The sequence below is a fragment of the Aotus nancymaae genome, unplaced genomic scaffold (assembly GCF_030222135.1).
Source record: "Aotus nancymaae isolate 86718 unplaced genomic scaffold, 86718_ANA_hifiasm-v0.15.2.pri h1tg000059l, whole genome shotgun sequence".
Lineage (NCBI taxonomy): Eukaryota > Metazoa > Chordata > Mammalia > Primates > Aotidae > Aotus > Aotus nancymaae.
Genome location: NW_026988473.1, coordinates 46566012 through 46583405, shown reverse-complemented (window position 1 = coordinate 46583405; position 17394 = coordinate 46566012). Strand labels below are relative to the sequence as shown.

General features: G+C 42.1%; 2 protein-coding genes across 16 annotated transcripts in view; one reads left to right on the top strand and one right to left on the bottom strand.

Annotated features, from left to right (window-relative positions):
• Window positions 1–15374, top strand: part of BMAL1 (basic helix-loop-helix ARNT like 1) — a 110263-nt gene extending 94889 nt beyond the window's left edge. For all 9 annotated transcript variants that reach the window (XM_064365157.1, XM_064365155.1, XM_064365156.1 and 6 more), the window contains 7 exons: window positions 857–963; window positions 2723–2873; window positions 3746–3834; window positions 5432–5540; window positions 8265–8358; window positions 12700–12802; window positions 13584–15374. In XM_064365157.1, the coding sequence (XP_064221227.1) occupies window positions 857–963; window positions 2723–2873; window positions 3746–3834; window positions 5432–5540; window positions 8265–8358; window positions 12700–12802; window positions 13584–13744 (814 nt within the window). In that variant the 3' untranslated portion in view covers window positions 13745–15374. The remainder of the gene's footprint in view (window positions 1–856; window positions 964–2722; window positions 2874–3745; window positions 3835–5431; window positions 5541–8264; window positions 8359–12699; window positions 12803–13583) is intronic.
• The window catches only part of BTBD10 (BTB domain containing 10), a 75491-nt gene continuing 73108 nt past the window's right edge, over window positions 15012–17394 (bottom strand). For all 7 annotated transcript variants that reach the window (XM_012456621.2, XM_012456624.2, XM_012456626.2 and 4 more), the window contains one exon: window positions 15012–16143. In XM_012456621.2, the coding sequence (XP_012312044.1) occupies window positions 15833–16143 (311 nt within the window). In that variant the 3' untranslated portion in view covers window positions 15012–15832. The remainder of the gene's footprint in view (window positions 16144–17394) is intronic.

The window sequence follows — 17394 nt, the reverse complement described above, 5'->3', positions numbered from 1 at the left end:
CTGTAGGATTCACAACTAATTGGATAGGCTTGGACCAAGGACCCAGGTGTCCCAAATTTACTGCTGCCTACTGCTTTCCTTCAGAATATGCACAGGCTAATAATTTTTCTGGCTACTAGAGACAGCCACTCTTCAAGGTTCTTGTGGCCTCAGCTGCTGCAGCTTCTGGCGTTCATTCGGTTATCCTGATAAAAAGCAGGCAGCAAAAAACAGAAGCCTTGCACTGAGATTTTGATTTCTACCACATTTTAATCTAAATAATGTGGTTACTTTTTTTTTTTTTTTTTAAGATGGATCTCAGTCTGTCACCCAGACTGGAGTGCAGTGGCGCAATCTCGGCTCACTGTAGCCTTGACCTCCCGGGCTCAAGCAATCCTCCCACCTCAGCCTCCCAAATAGCTGGGACCACAGACGTATGTCACCATACCCAGCTCATTTTTCTGTGTTTTTGCTAGAGACAGGGTTTCGCCATGTTGCCCAAACTAATCTTCAATTCCTGAGCTCAGATAATCTGCCCACCTCGGCCTCCTGAAGTGCTGGGATGACAGGTGTGAGCCACCACACCTGACTGGTTACCATTTTTAAAGCCTCCTCAGGTTTGATTTCTTGTGATAATAGTCCTTTACAAGGCTTCTTTGCTTTGTTTTCCTCTAGTTTTATAGGCTTGATTAAATTGAGATGCCCGGAAAAAAGAGAAAACAGTCCACACAGTGAGCCCTCTGAAAATTTATCCCGCTATTTGCCTCCAGCTTTGACCTTGCTCTCCTAGGCTATCGCAGGGTTTAGTCATTGCACGGTTGCAATTAATCATCTGAATGGCTTTTTCTTCTTTAAATATTCCTTTATTCCCTTGTAGGGCAACAGCTATTTTGGCATATTTACCACAAGAACTTCTAGGCACATCATGTTATGAATATTTTCACCAAGATGACATAGGGCATCTTGCAGAATGTCACAGGCAAGGTAAGCTGGGATGTATAAAAGATCTTAAGTCTAACGTGTCTCCTTGCTTCTAGGCTAGTCCACATGACCTTCCAAGGAAATTTGTCACTGGGGATGTGGGAGTCAGTCAGCCTAGGACTCTTCGGGTCAGAACTATCTGTGTGAAGAGGAACCTGATGCCTGCAGGCACTGTTTATCCCCTTGTAGATGCCCTCTGCTGAGTGCATAGCAGTTTTCTGTACATAGGCGATGGCAGTTTCTGAAAGATCTCTCTTGTTCAGAGGATATTGCCAGACCCTGTAAAGATTTAGTATGGCCCAGACTGATCTGATTCTCTTTTCCATTCAAACCTGCACTGCCTCCTATATTTTCTGTTGACTAATGCTGTGACCCCATGTGCAGCCTCCTGAGAGAGACCAACATTGATTGACCCGTACTTTCACTGTGTCTCCACCAGATCCTGTTCATTCACCTCAGACATAGCTTTCCAAAAGTCTACTTTTTACCATCCCTACTGCCATCACCCTGGTTCAGGCCTTTGTGCCTACCTGGAAACCTGTGATAGACTTCTCAGAATCTCCCTGCTCCCTCCCACCCCAGTTCATTTTCCATAGTTATCCCACTTATCTCCAGATAGATTGAGCCTGATAACATCAGGCTGCTTAAAAACCTCCTGCCTTTAGACTCAAGCCCAAATGCCTTTGACAGGCGTTCAGATGTGAGACCTTCCACTTCCTGACCCCAGCCCACCTCCTCAGTTTCAGTCCCAATTCCTGTCTCCAGAGGCCTGTGCTCCAGCTACACTGACCACCTCACTGGTCCCTCCCCAACCAGACCCTGCTGCTCCTCAGGCACTGCTGGGTTCTTCCTTCCCTCCTTTTCTTGGCAAACTTGTGTTCATCCCTCAAGGCTCTGATCTCTTCTCCTTGTGTAGTCTTCCCTCACTCCTCTCCTTGAGGGCAGGAGTCATAGCCTGTCTCATCTTCTATCTCCAGTGTCTGGCAATGAGAAGTGCTCATTACATATTTGTTACATGAAAAAATGAGTTTGAATAGGTGAGTGGCCTCTGTTGATTTGGATATTCTTAGAAATGAGATAAGTTGGGCCGGGCGCGGTGGCTCACGCCTGTAATCCCAGCACTTTGGGAGGCCAAGGCGGGTGGATCACGAGGTCAAGAGATTGAGACCATCCTGGTCAACATGGTGAAACCCCGTCTCTACTAAAAATACAAAAAAAAAAAAAATTAGCTGGGTACAGTGGTGCGTGCCTGTAATCCCAGCTACTCAGGAGGCTGAGGCAGGAGAATTGCCTGAATCCAGGAGGCGGAGGTTGCGGTGAGCCGAGATCGCGCCATTGCACTCCAGCCTGGGTAACAAGAGCGAAACTCCATCTCAAAAAAAAAAGAAATGAGATAAGTTCTATATTGCCCTTGGGCTTTGTGATGGGGACAGAGCATGATGCTTTGGACAGTGCCTTCTCATTTGCTGGTGGACATGTTAGAGCTGATTCCAGTTAGATAGATAACACAAGGTTAGTAATTCCCTACAGCCTTAATTTCACAGACTACGGAAAATTGTGACAGCTTCACAAATGAATTGAAAGGCTCTAAGTTAGACCCTCACAAACAACCTATTTCCTGAGTGTTGACCACGGGGTTTCCTTGGCTTACTAAAGAGCATGGCATTGGAACTCAAGTACCTTTAATATTTTGTATTGGATGTCTTGTTTAATACTTTGGTCTGAGAAAACAACGATGTCCATGTTTTCTTTACATTTTCAGTTTTACAGACGAGAGAAAAAATTACAACTAACTGCTATAAATTTAAAATCAAAGATGGTTCTTTCATCACACTACGGAGTCGATGGTTCAGTTTCATGAACCCTTGGACCAAGGAAGTAGAATACATTGTCTCAACTAACACTGTTGTTTTGTAAGTACTTTTCCTATATTTGAAGCTCCCCTTGCTCCGAAGAGATGCCTAGGGCTCCTTATCTGGGAAAGGGGGTGCAGGCAACAGCCAGTATCACATCCTTTAATGCCATCTTGCTAATACCTGTGAAGCCTCAGGATTGGCAGAAACTGGAAAGGATTGTTAACAAAGGACAAGCTTCAGTGCTCTACTATGCAGGTCCCGGCTTATGAAACTGCTCCAGGAAACAGCAACTTTTCCTTCCAGATAAAGCAGCCAATCTTTGAATTCCACAGACCTGGCACCCTAAGGCATCCACTTATGCTGCTGTGGAGGAAGGGGTTGATAATCCATGAAAGGCTCATGCAGGCACTAGCTCACACTGGCCTTGGCTGAGGATGGGGAGGTCTCCATGCCTACCAGGCAGGGGGCCCAAGCATTGGCAGCTGGAATGCCATCTCAAAAGGCCGCTACCTGCTAGATGAGCAGAGGGAGGTGAAGGAGCCTCTCTTTGGCCAGGCCTGCTCCCCACTCTTCCTTTCCCATAGCATCCAAAACCCCACCTATGATTAGAACTGCATGAGGGGCCGGGGCTGGGTGCACTGCAGGCTGGCAGGAGGAGGTGCTGTAGTGATGGCACTAGGTTACTGCAGCCACTACCTCTGCTGTAGGTAGTGTCTTAGGAAGGCCCAGGTAGGCAGTGGGGCCAAAGACCGGGATGCTATCCATTATATTATCAAACATTGAGGAGACCTGTCCACCCACTCAGACAGATACTTCATTTTCTGGCCTGTCCAGGTCCAGAGTGGACACCGGACACCTTGGCCAAGTTGAAAGGTGTATGGTTCTGAGCAGGCCTGACTCACATTTCCTTATTGCTGGGATGTTCACAGAGCCAACGTCCTGGAAGGCGGGGACCCAACCTTCCCACAGCTCACAGCGTCCCCCCACAGCATGGACAGCATGCTGCCCTCTGGAGAAGGTAACTATGTGCTGCTGGGGCCTTGGAGCTTGCCCATGAGAAGCTTGTGGTCAAATATCTTTCCCAAAGTATTCAGGGTCCCCTCCATTCCTATTCTGTGGATCAAGGGAGGCCTCAGAGGGGTGATGTGAAGATTTCTCCATGAATGCTGAGGACACTGTCATGTCACTTTCTTTGTTGAGCTGGAATACTAGGAGCTTACTGCTGCCCTTCCCAAGGCTGCCGGCCTGTGGAAGCCCTTGAACTCGCAAACTCCCTGCTTTTGTGCTTTCCTCCTGTGTTGTCCAGTGGCCATGATGTGAAGTGCTCTTTGGTGACTGTCACAGACTCCTGTGTTTGGCAGGAAGGTGTCTGTCAGCACCAGGGTGTGTGCCATACCCAGTGGGCTCCCTTCTCAGGCTCAGCCTTGGCTCTGGCCCCTGCTGTCCACACTGGACTCATCCTTCCTGAGACCATCCCCACATGCATGACTGCAGCCCCCATCAATGTCTCTATCAGTCATCTCAATCGATGACTCTCACATCTACATCTCCAGCCCCAGTCTCTCTCCTGAGCCCCAGATCTGTCTCTCCAAATGCCTCATAGACAGAACCACCTGAAGTCCCAGAGGCACCTGAAATTCAGAATATCCCAAACTGCTTTTCTGCACTCCCCTACTTGATTGGTTGTTTAAGCCAGAAACCTGGCTGCTGTCTCTCCCCCATTATACCTAAATGTGAAGTCTTAAACCTTCTATCTCTTAAACTTTATCACCACTGTTGCCACTTCACCCTTCTCATCTGCTACCTGGGTTATTGCAAATCACTTCACAATTCGAGTCCCACTCTTACCACCCCATCCTCCATTGTAGTTCATTCTCTCTACCGTGGACTTTCTAATAACCCGGATCTCATTTGTGCCTTTTCTGTGTATTGTACTCTGGTACTCCTCATTCCCTTGTGGAAACTGTCCAAATTCATTAGTACATCATCCAAGAGGCCCCTCATGATCTGACTGGTACCTGCTGCCCCAGTTTCATCTATCATGCTCTCATCATCATTCATGATGAATTCCTTGGAGTCTCCCAAGTTTTGTCCTGCCTCAGTGCTCTTGCACATGTTGGTTGCTGTGTCTGGAATGCTTTCCCCTCCTTACCTCTCTGCCAAAGCTAATTCATACTCATCTCTCAAGACTCAGCTTGGGGTTAACTTGTTCCAGAAGCTGCACCTGGCCCCAGATGAGTTGGTTGCCTCATGCTTGCCTGTCAAACTTAACTACATTTTGCTTTAAACATTGGTCATCTTGTTGGTTTCTCTGTTAGACTGTGAGCTCCTTGAGGGCAGGGACTTGTCTCTGTAACCCTGGCACATACGGTGATCTTCAATAAGTGTTTTCAGTGCATGATGGGAAAAAACTGGCCTTGGATCCTAGAAGGAAACTTGAGGCTTTTCCTGTCAGAATGCCTTTTCCTGACAAGCTGTGGCCCTAAAGTCCCTCAAGGTGCAACTCTGATGTTGAACTACAAGTGGATCATGGGATAAACTGGTTTTACTTTAAAACATAATAGCATTTCTTCCTCAGTTTTCCCCTTTCCTACTCTCAGATTCCTTTGTTGTAGGTGGCCCAAAGAGGACCCACCCCACTGTTCCAGGGATTCCAGGGGGAACTCGGGCTGGGGCAGGAAAAATAGGCCGAATGATTGCTGAGGAAATCATGGAAATTCACAGGCAAGTAACACCTTCTAGTTCCTCTGTTAAACCAGTGGTTCTCAACCCAGGGCAATTTTTTCTCTCAGCGGATATTCTGCAATGTCAGCAAGCATTTGTCATCTTCACAACTGGGTGGGAAGTTGCTACTTATGCTATGGATAGAGACCAGGGATGCTGCTTGCTAAACATCCTACAATAAACGGGACAGTCCCCCTTCTCCCCACCCCTAGCAAAGAATTATCCAATCCAAAATGTCAGTAGTGCCTAGATTAAGAAATCCTGCCTTAAATAAAGAAGCTAAACCAAAATAGGCCAGAGCTAAAGAGAATTCTTGAGGAGATTTAACTTTCTTACAGCTCAAGGAGCTTCCCAGTGCGGACGGATGTACCTTTACTTTACAGCACTGCAGGAGTAGAGCTGTGAACCATCAGATTGATCTGGACCTTAATAAAACATTCACTTTTTTCAATCAAAGAGCTGCCCAGGATTAGTAGTAGACACCAAGCAGATCAGCTAGTTATTACTAGCTGTCTTGGGGGAGACTTCCTTTCCATATGAAAGAGAAGTTGCTTAGAAGCAGTCTACCTGGGTTTGAGTCCTGGGCGGGTCTCTCTACCTGGCTATGCTGAGACTTACTTAACCTCTTGCTCTCTGTTGACTTAAACCATAAAAAGAAAGCACCATTTCCCAAGGATTGTGTTAGGATCATGAGGGCACTCAGGAAAAGTTCCAGGAACATAGCCTGACATACAGTGAATGCTTAAAAATCAATTAAATCTGTCTTAAAGAGAAGTCATTGAGAGAGAAGCAGTTATCCTAAGTCTGTCCGAATTTGGGAAATAGAGAAGGGGGTAACCAGATTATTCAGAATGCAACTTAATGTAACATAATGATAAGAAAAGGAGAAAAAGACTGCTGCCACTGGATTCTCTCAGGAGAATTAAGAGGCTGGCCTGTTTTTCAACTGGCCATAAAGGGGCTGTTATCCTCATAGGTAACACAGTTCTGTTTCAACCCCACAGGATTAGTGGGTGTGACCTCTGCATCAGGAAGGAGATATGAGGGTAGTGTGCAGTATAATCAGGTTCAATCCCTATACTTTGCGTTTGCATACCCTATACTTTGCTTGAGACTATCCAAGAACAGTATCAAACAGTCCCTGACTGCAAGAATCTTAAAATCTTTTAGAAGTCTGTTGTCTTTATGATAATAGGAAAAAGGGAGAGAGTGCATGGGCCAAAGCAAGCAAAGGAGGAAAGATTTGAACTTGGCCTTAGCCAGGGTTTGTAATGAGAGTGGATGTTCCCTCTAGAAAAGCCAGGCATATTCTTGAGTGGGCACGTGAGTGGCAAGTTCAGGGTCAAGAAACAAGCTACCTAACTGGGCAGTCTTTGTGTAGGAAGGAGCCACAGAGCTCTATGATGGGAGATTGTTAAGAAACTCAAGAAGTGACACTGTGCAGTTTGGACTGGAAGAAAACTCTAAGACCCCATTTGTTGTAGGATGCTGAGCAAGCATCCAAAGTCTTGTGTTACATTTTGTGGAAGTTGCATTGGAATAGGGGGAGATGAAGGTGGTCATGTTTGATAACCCAGGAATGAGGCCTTATCCTACAGAGATGACACTGCCAAAAGAGAAATCAATAATCTAAGGTCTAGGGTTTGAAAATGAAATCAGGAATGATGAAACGGCAATTCCAAGATGAGAAACCTGGGAAAATAGTGGTTTCATAGACATAAGTAGGAAAAGGTGGGGGACACTCAGCAATTTTTCCATAAGCAATTAGCAGACATTTGTGCATGCTGAGAATACATGATATATAGTTGTAAACTGCCATTAAGAAGCTTATCCAGAAAGAAAACTTGTTCACTCACAAATCTAGAGAACTAGGCAGTACAAGAACCAAAAGACTTATGGGCAGTGGAGGAGTGTTCTCTGGGTCACCCGGAAGCTGCATTCATCCATGTAGAAGCTGACAGCCCTGTGGTTACACAACTGGCATCACACTCTCCCTAAACTCTAGCTGCAGTGAAGAGCAATGGCTTCTTTCCTGAGGTCCTTCAGCCTGACAAGTGTTTAGGTGGATTTATAGTTCTAAGTCTTCCCTTCTATAAATTATCTGAGGGATATACTAGATAAGAAAGGCTGGGACCCATTTTTCATCAACTGCTGCCTTAGAAGGCTCCTCTTACTGTTATTTCTACCTTTTAGACACTGGTGCCCTCCATATCCTAGGAGTATTCACCAGCTAAACTGTTTGTAGGGAAGGGGATACATTATTTGCTGTGGATCAAAGATGGAGGTTGAACGCAGAAAGTCTCCTCCAATTCACCTGGATTCTTTGAGGAAATAAAACTGGCCACTTACTTGAAATTCACCACCTTAATGCAGACTCCAATCCAAGGACTTTGTCAGTGAGATGCTTGACTTTAGGGACTGCATTCTAGATCAGGTGGCTGTAGAACAAATCCAGCTTGTTACCTGTTTTTGTAAATAAAGTTATTGGAACACGGCCACACCCATTCATGTCTGTGGCTGCAGTGGCAATGTTGAGCTGCAGTGGCAATGTTGAGCATTTGTGACAGAGATCACGTGGCCTAGAGAGCCTATTTTCTGGTCTTTACAGAAAAAGCACACCAAACCCTATCTAGATCTTCATCCCCTTTCTCACCTTTACCCCTTAACAAAACACACACACTCCACTGAAAAAAGAAAAGGCAGTGTAATTCTCTTTTCTGACAGGATAAGAGGGTCATCGCCTTCTAGCTGTGGCTCCAGCCCATTGAACATCACGAGTACGCCTCCCCCTGATGCCTCTTCTCCAGGAGGCAAGAAGGTAAGACTGACAACTCTTAGCCTAGGTCTGAAATGTTGGGGGTGGGAGTATGGAATTGCAACTGCGATTGCTGAAACAAGTTGAACTACTTTCTCCTTGAAGTAAATGCATCTGTGTGAGGCTGGGTACAAAGCATACTCGTAGGGCTAGGGAGTCTTGCTGACATCCTCAGAGACTTTCTTCCATGTGAGTGGAAGAACGGAGAAAGAATAAGGAATGGGGAACTCAGTTCATTTAATTGAGGGAGCAATTAAAGAGTTCCCAGAGGGAAAGATTAATAGAGTACCACACATAGAAAAGTTTCTCATTCTCTGCTGCGAGTTTCCAAGGGATAAAATATTAGCATCTAGGGCAGGCACTGGAAACAGCAATACCACCAGCAGTGCTTTGGAAATCAAGCCATGCTTTATAGCTGCAGAATACTTGGGGATCTGCTGTCTGGGGGTTCCTGTGGTGTGACAACATTGGATCTAAGCAGTGTATCAGCCCTCATGAAGAGCTTGCTATAAGACTACACTACAAATAGGTTTAGGAACCAGTCATTTGTTTTCGTCTTTGCCAGAGAACTTACAAGCCTAGGCCCATGTTAATCAGAAATCAGATCTGTATATACCGCCTGATGTCAGTAGAGGTTAGGACAGTTCAAAGGCCAGCATTTTGGACACGATGGCTTCCTTCCCCATCTCCTAAAACACAAACAAAGAGAGAATATTAGGAATTTACATTGGCAGGACTCCTAAGGCACAAACCATCGAAAGTAGGGCAAGGATTTTCAAAACTGAGCTCCCCAGAGGTTTGTTCATGTTACCAAGAACTGTGATGTTACCAGGTGGGATAGGTATGGGGGTAGTTGCTAAGGAGAGAGGGTAAGGGCAGAAATCCTGCTTCTACAAGGGCAAGAATACGTCTGTTTCATATAGGAATCTTCTGCAAACATTTCTATTTGAAAAAGGGATTTGCTCCTCCAAAAAAGGTTGAAAGTCAACAAATTAATGGGTAAGACTACCTGGTAAGAGAGACCTGGGTCCGAAGCTTGGCCTTGCCATGTGCTAGTTATGTAATTTTGTACAACTTTCAAACTGTAGTTTTCTTTATAATGGAGCTAATATATTGGTTAGGGTAGCCAGCATCTTTGCACATGAGGTCCTATTATGAGATAATGTATGTGAAAGTGCTTGGCCCAAAATACCACTGATAGATGAAGTCTGGGCTTGGTATCCCGTGTGCCCCACTGCCCCCACTCCTACACACACACACCCCCTGCTTGCCAGCTGTCTTCTTAGCTGTTCTTCTGTTATACCTCCAGGTCCTTCTTGCATATTGGATCCACCATCTTCTTAGGGTAGTCTTCCAGTCTCTGCTTCTCAAGTTAACTTTTAGGCACTTGACTCCTAGTATTACTAAGGATTCTACTTCTTGGTTTTGAAAGGTTATCACTCCAGAAATAGGCTTAAATATTACTTAAAGAACTTTCATATACATTGTCTCATCTTATCGTCACAACATTGTAGTTACAAGATCCAGGCTCCTCAGCATTTGTTTATAAGTATGGCCCCAAACTACAATCTTGGGCTCATGACTTCTAATTCTTTTCACATCAACAATTATCAGAAATCAAAAGCTGTGCTCTGCATCATAAAGCCCCACCTATTTTTGAGGCATTTATGAAAATTCTTCCTTTTCTTTGAACTTATAAAAATGGATCTGTGAGAAGAAATTTGGATGTGTTCTCTCGAGACCTGGGCAGCAGGACTTACAAGAACAGCAGCTTAAACAAGACAGTTAAAACTGACAGCAGTATTAAATGGTGCACCAGACCCAGCCCTTTCCAGTCACTTTCAAATTTGGCAGGTCCAAAAATGAACCATTTAGCCTGCAGTTGTTTCAGTCAGGATCAAGCTAAAAAGGAAGCCTGAGTGAGCCTCCGTAGGTCCCAGGAGAGTACTGAAATCCAGAAGCACTAAGGCAAATTCAGATAAAGCATCAGTTCTACAAATGTCATCTCCAGTCTTCTTCCAGAAAGAGGGGGCACAGGATCCTGTGTGCCCCCCCCACCCCAACACACACACCCTGCTTACCAGCTGTCTTCTTAGCTGTTCTTCTGTTATGCTTTTAAGGTTAAAGCTGTTTTCTTAATAATGTCAAAACTTTAGTTTTCTTTTCCCATCACATCCATCTTTTTCTCTCACGACAAAAAAAATAGAGTTTAAAACCAGTTTCATTTAAGAATGTCCATCATGTCCAGGTGTGGTGGCTCACGCCTGTAATTGCAACACTCTGGGAAGCTGAGGCAGGCAAACTGCTTGAGTCCAAGAGTTCAAGGCAAGCCTGGGCAACATAGAGAAATCCCATCTCTACTAAAAAATACAAAAACTTAGCCAGGTAGTGCACCTGTAATCCCAGCTACTCGGGGGACTGAGGTGGGAGAATCACCTGAGCCTGGGAGGTCAAGGCTGCAGTGAACAGAGATTGTGCTACTGTACTCCAGCCTGGGCAACTGGAGTGAGACCCTGTCAAGGAGGGAAGGAAGGAGGAAGGGAAAATGTCTATCATTACTTTTTTAAAATTCGTAAGTACACATCTTTTAATGCTCTGTGACAAAATGAGAAGTATGCACGAAGAGCTTGTGCTACATACCAAAGTATGATGTCTGTCTCAAAAAACACTTGTGTGATTAAGTTGTAAGCTGCACTGTGTGCTATTTTCATTGGACACCATTTTTATTGTACATGGTCATTCAGCTTTGGGTATTTAGAAGACATTTTCTTGGAAATGAATGAAGTGAACCTGTCACTTCAAGGAAAATGACAACATTTGTTGCTGGTGATAAAATCTGAGCTTTCAAGCAAAAATCGGAATTTTTAGAAAACTTGTATCCACTACTTTGAGCTTGAGATCTTCCTAAAACTTAAAAAAATGTTTTTGATGAGCTAGGGAGTATTAAGAATGTTGATATTTTGATGCTGTATAATGAAATGTGTCAACATATAGAAGATCTGCATAACTCAGTGAACCAGTATTTTCTAACCAATGCAAGGTATTTCAAAATCATGCAAGGGTAAAAGATCCATCCTAAGTACCAAGATTATTAATAGAGTACAAAAAAATTCATTGATATGGTTTCAGATTCAGATTGCACATTGCAACTCACCTTTAAGAAACTTCTACGTGTCAAATTTTGAAGTGGTATAAAAAAAATACAATTATTTGAAAAGTCTATTAAAATAAGCCTCCCTTTTCCAACTTCTTATCTGTAGGAGGTCAGATTTCCTTCATATACTTGAAGTCATATCTAAATAGACTGAATGGAGAAACGGAGGAGAATCCAGTTGAAAACTACTAAGCCAGACATTAGATTTGCAAAAATGTAAAACGATAATACTCTTTTTAATAATTTGTTTTGGAAAATAGTTATTTTTCATTAAAATACTATTCATTATTTATATTAACATGTAGTGGGTTTATTACATCTATTAGTTTTAATTTCAAATACAGTAAATATTGATAAATACAGCCTACATAAGCAAAAATTCTTTGGAGTCCTCAATAATTTTTAAGAGTGTGAAAAGGGTCCCTAGACCAAAACGTCGAACTGTGGAAGTAAAGTAAGTTATAATGCCACCTACTGGCAAGGCCTGAAATCACTGCTGATCCTGAAATTAAGCAGCTGCTAAACTGTTTCCTCATGTATATCCAGATACGTCTCAAAGAATGCTCTTCTTTGAGACTCAGCCAGGGGAAGCAGCTGGGGAAGTGAGGGAGATTTTGAGACAGAATCGGAGTTCTGCTACTGAGTAGCAGTAATAATTATCCCCAGTGGCCTTTCTTAAGAACTTAAACCACAGGTTACTGAAGTTGGCACTGGTAGTCCAAGAGATTTAAGTGTTTTGTTGTTCGACTCCTTAGAACTGTCTCTTCTCAGCTTGTTAACAACTTCACTTATTTCTTCTTCAGAAATATCTGTCACTGTTAGATGTTTTATTATCTTATAGGGGAAATGCCTAGCTGGGCTCACTGAAGTTTAGGCATTGGTCTTAAAGAAGTATGTGGGCATCATGATTCCAGGCAGTTGAAGACTTTTGTGATTTTATTCAGCCTTTAAGATGCCTCAGTGGGCTCAGTAAAAAAGAGAAAAGAATAGTCTGGGGGACAGGTTTTTCCTTACTATGACCACGTCTGTCTCACAGTTCCTTGTTTGAAATCATCCAATAGAAAACTGAAGCCATTTGAAGCTTCTCCCCACCCCACCCCACCCCATGCATTTCCAACATGCTTCATTTTCCTTGTGGCACTGCTCATGAGACTGATCAAAACTTCATACTTCCCTTCTTCTCTTTGTAGATTTTAAATGGAGGGACTCCAGACATTCCTTCCAGTGGCCTACTACCAGGCCAGGCTCAGGAGAACCCAGGTTATCCATATTCTGATAGTTCTTCTATTCTTGGTAAGTGGCATTATTATTCGTTTCCATTGCAATGAGCTTGCAAAACTTCTGACATAAAGTCAGTTTTAAGAACTGAATTGTATAAAATAAGCTAATCCTAGATAAATTTGATAGGAACAGAATAGAAGTTTAAAATTTGTTTAAATCTCTAAAAAGTTGACTTCAATGTTTGTTTGAGTTTTGGTGGAGGTCCAACTTTGTGCCTAGAACTCAAGAGGAGGCTATAGCAACTTAGACATAGGCTTTCTGCCATGTGGGGCATAATCTCTTCAGAGAGGGCTAATGAAGGTTCAGAGATAATGCCTAGAAAGGTGATTAGTAAGTATATCAGAAGGTATTAAAAGTCATTAAGTGACAAAAGTTTGTTTTTCCCATCACATCCACCTTTTTCTCTACTTTTCTAGATTTTTTTCCTAAACTCTCCCTATTTGCCTTTCTTTTTGTTAACTCCTCTTAACTGGTTATATCAAAATATTAAAATGAGCTCAACTCAAAGATTTTTAACATTTAAGCCCTTTGTACTTACTTCTAAAATGATTTTAGAAGCTCCTTAGAGCTGTGTCACTTCACAGCTGAACAAACTGACTTATTTCTTATCTATTTTTTTAAAATTGGTGCTTTCCTCTGAAAAACGGCAATAAAAAAAGATAGTCATGCAGCCCAAAAAGCAGCCTCTCACCCTACTATTAAATGTAACTTTATTAAGTGTGCTTAGGAATTGCTAACAATCTAAATATGCTTTTTAAAAAAATCACTGACCAGTCTTTATCTCCTCCCACAGGTGAGAACCCCCACATAGGTATAGACATGATTGACAACGACCAAGGATCAAGTAGTCCCAGTAATGATGAAGCAGCAATGGCTGTCATCATGAGCCTCTTGGAAGCAGATGCTGGACTGGGTGGCCCTGTTGACTTTAGTGACTTGCCATGGCCACTGTAAACACTACATGTTGCTTTGGCAACAGCTATAGTATCAAAGTGCATTACTGGTGGAGTTTTACAGTCTGTGAAGCTTACTGGATAAGGAGAGAATAGCTTTTATGTACTGACTTCATAAAAGCCATCTCAGAGCCATTGATACAAGTCAATCTTACTATGTGTAACTTCAGACAAAGTGGAACTAAGCCTGCTCCAGTGTTTCCTCATCATTGATTATTGGGCTAGCTGTGGATAGCTTGCATTAATTGTATATTTTGGATTCCGTTTGTGTTGAATTTTTTAATCATTGTGCACAGAAGCATCATTGGTAGCTTTTATATGCAAATGGTCATTTCAGATGTATGGTGTTTTTACACTACAAAGAAGTCCCCCATGTGGATATTTCTTATACTAATTGTATCATAAAGCCGTTTATTCTTCCTTGTAAGAATCCTTTACTATAAATATGGGTTAAAGTATAATGTATTAGACAGTTAAATATTTTTAATAAATGTTTCCCTTGTTCTATAAATACTGTTCACATTTCAGATAATTATTAGAAAAAAAATTCCTACATGTTGCAAGGCAGGATTATCAGTTTCTACAGTGGATGTTTAAGGGCTATCTAGGCCAGTAACAGTAACATTTGTGGTGCTATTCTGGCCTTCATAACAATTCTGGGACTTGCATAGTTTCTCCATGCTACTAGCTTAGCTGTGTTGTTAAAATAGTTCATTTCTAAATTGTTGCAATTTTAATATAGGTGAGAACAAAGATGTTACTGTTAACACACAAACTTCGAATCCTCTGAAATTATAAATTCAAGATTATATTTAACAAATTGTCCTCTCTACTGCTGTACCTCTCTAATACTACTTCAGTTGTATAGTAAGTGACCCCAGTCCCAAAGCACCTAAATATTTGATTCCTGCTTGAATTAGACCACAGAATATTTACAATAGCATTTGCATAAATAATTTGCTAAGCAAAGTAGCATGGTATAATGGAGAAAGCACTGAACTAGTATGAGAAACTGGCTCTGAAACTTAGGGTGACTATATGACCTAGTAAAGTCATTTTGCCCTTCATATCAAGTTGAACTAGAAAATACTCTTCTCAGCTCTAATATTGATTTGGATATATACTATATTTTATAATTAGTAGGGAATTTAAATGCCTTAGCACACATATACTAAGAGTTCCTTGAGCTACTGTTTGATTTCTAATAATACTTATACCAACGAGACAGGAAATCATGAGACTAAAAATATAGTCAACGTGGTTATAAATCAGGTCAGAAACATTAAAACAATGGAATTTTATTTTGATGAAAAACTCGAGTTTACAATCATTGAGTAAATGAAGAGCAAACACTTCATTTTCCTAGCCCATAACTCTTAAGAAAAAAAGCATTAGTAAATAAATATCTGTGAACAGATTAAGGGTAAGGCAGACTGGATAATAAACCACCTCTGATGTTCACACTCCTGCATGTGAGTCACTCTAAAAGGTGAAACGGCACTGGAGATAACTGAACTGATAAGATATGGGCATTAAATGTCATCCTGATCATTCAGATAAGCCCAAGATAAATACTTTTTGCTCATCAAGGGCAGCAAACTATACAAATTTTACTGGAGGAATACTTTGACAGAAGCACTTACTTAAGATATATTGTGCATCACAACTATAAAATGGCTTGAACATTTCCATTTAACCACCATTAATAAAGTGCAACTATATAATATTCTGCATTTTATCTGGGGTGTGATATCAATCCAAACTGAAAGCACCTCAGCTGCCAATTTCCACCACTTTTGAAAAGACCTAGATGTGTGAAAAAGGACCATCCCCCATACAAAGAACCAATTTCACAAACCTACTGGTAAACAAATACATTTATATAATTGGAACTTCAAGATGATAGAGTTGTACTCATTTAAAAAAAACCATTCAGCTACCTTTGGTCTTTAAAAAAGCCTACACTGCAATATCCTAAACATTGTTATGTGCATCTCACAATGAAGAAGAGTGGCCTTGCAGTGCAGAATGAGGAGAGTACAACGTCACTGTGAAGAGTAGCATGCTATGGTTTCAAGGAACATCAGCATCACAGCATTGGATTCTGTGCATCAGGATCAAGGTCACTGTTGCCAGAAGGGGGATGGATAGGGAGAATATCCAGCTCATCCACTTGTGGAGTTGGGTGCATGACTACCAGTTGGTCTTGGGGAATGTCTGCCGCAGCTGCTGCAAGGTTGGTGATAGATTTACTCTTTACACACTGAAAGTCTACATGCCGACTCTTTCCTTCTTCCTTCTCCCAGGACATTCGAATAAAGGGTCTTTGGACATAGTTGTAGATCACTTCTGGGCGGCCTCCAGGCCTTTTCTTTACTTTTTCTTTGTAGGTAGGATAACCTGAAAGAAAAAAAGGTTTCAAAAACTGAAGATACACACATACACACACACTCCTCATCCAATTTTGCCTTAGAAAGCTTTTCTGCTATAGATCCTACAGAAACAAAACAAAGAAGGGACAACAATATTCTATCCACCTACTCATCAGTTCAAGAGCCAGAGATGAAAACTCTACTGATATAATTCACAAAATCTTCTGTCATTCTTTCAATTACTCAATACACCAACCACCAAGAAAACATTCTTCAAGTAGGAGTATGTTGGAGATGAGTCCCCGGTACAATAGTATGGAGCAGATCTTGGTCTCTAGCTATGTATCTTTTTTTTGTTTTGGGGATTTTTTTTGACACCGAATTTCACCCAGGCTGAAGTGCCATGGCATGATCTTGGCTTACTGCAACGTCTGCCTCCCAGGTTCAAGCAATTCTCCCGCCTCAGCCTCCAGAGTAGCCGGGATTACAGACATGTGCCGCCATGCCTGGCTAATTTTTGTATTTTTAGTAGAGATGGGGTTTCACCATGCTGCCCAGGCTGATCTTGGAACTCCTGACCTCAAGTGATCCACCCACCTCGACTTTCCAAAGTGCTGGGATTATGGGCATGAGCCACTGTGCCTGGCCTCTAGCTATGTATCTTTATATTCTCATCACAGGATTACCTGGCCTACAGGCCTGTAATTTATGCCACATTAGCCTTCTAGTTTCCTTAAACTTACATCTCATCTTTATATTGCTCTAAGTTTTTTCTTTCCTTTTTTTTGTTAAATGGAAAAGCTGTACTGCTCTCCAGGTGGTTCTAGATAATTCTGCATCTAGATCAGCAAAGCCAACATTTTAACTTCCCATATCACTTTAACATTACTACTCCCAACAACCAAGCATTTAATATAGAGTCACATTTCCAAAGCAGCGTTCCCTGATTAATAATACCTAATACCTTCCTCTTTTGGAACATAGTCACTGAAAAGTAAGGACAACCCTAGATTTGAAAAAAAAATTAGTTATTTACGAGTAAGGCCATTTCTCCAAAGATAAACTGTCTTTAAGAAAATATTACAGACCCCTTCCCTCCTTTCTTCCAGTAAGAATTACTAGTTTGGTCCGGGGATTGACAAACATTTTCTGTAAAGGGCCAGAGTAAATATTTCAGGCTTGTAGCCACATGGTTTCTAATAAACCTACTTCACTCTGCCCCTGTAAAGTGAAATCAGCCACAGAGAATATGTAAACAAATGACCATGTGTATGTTTTT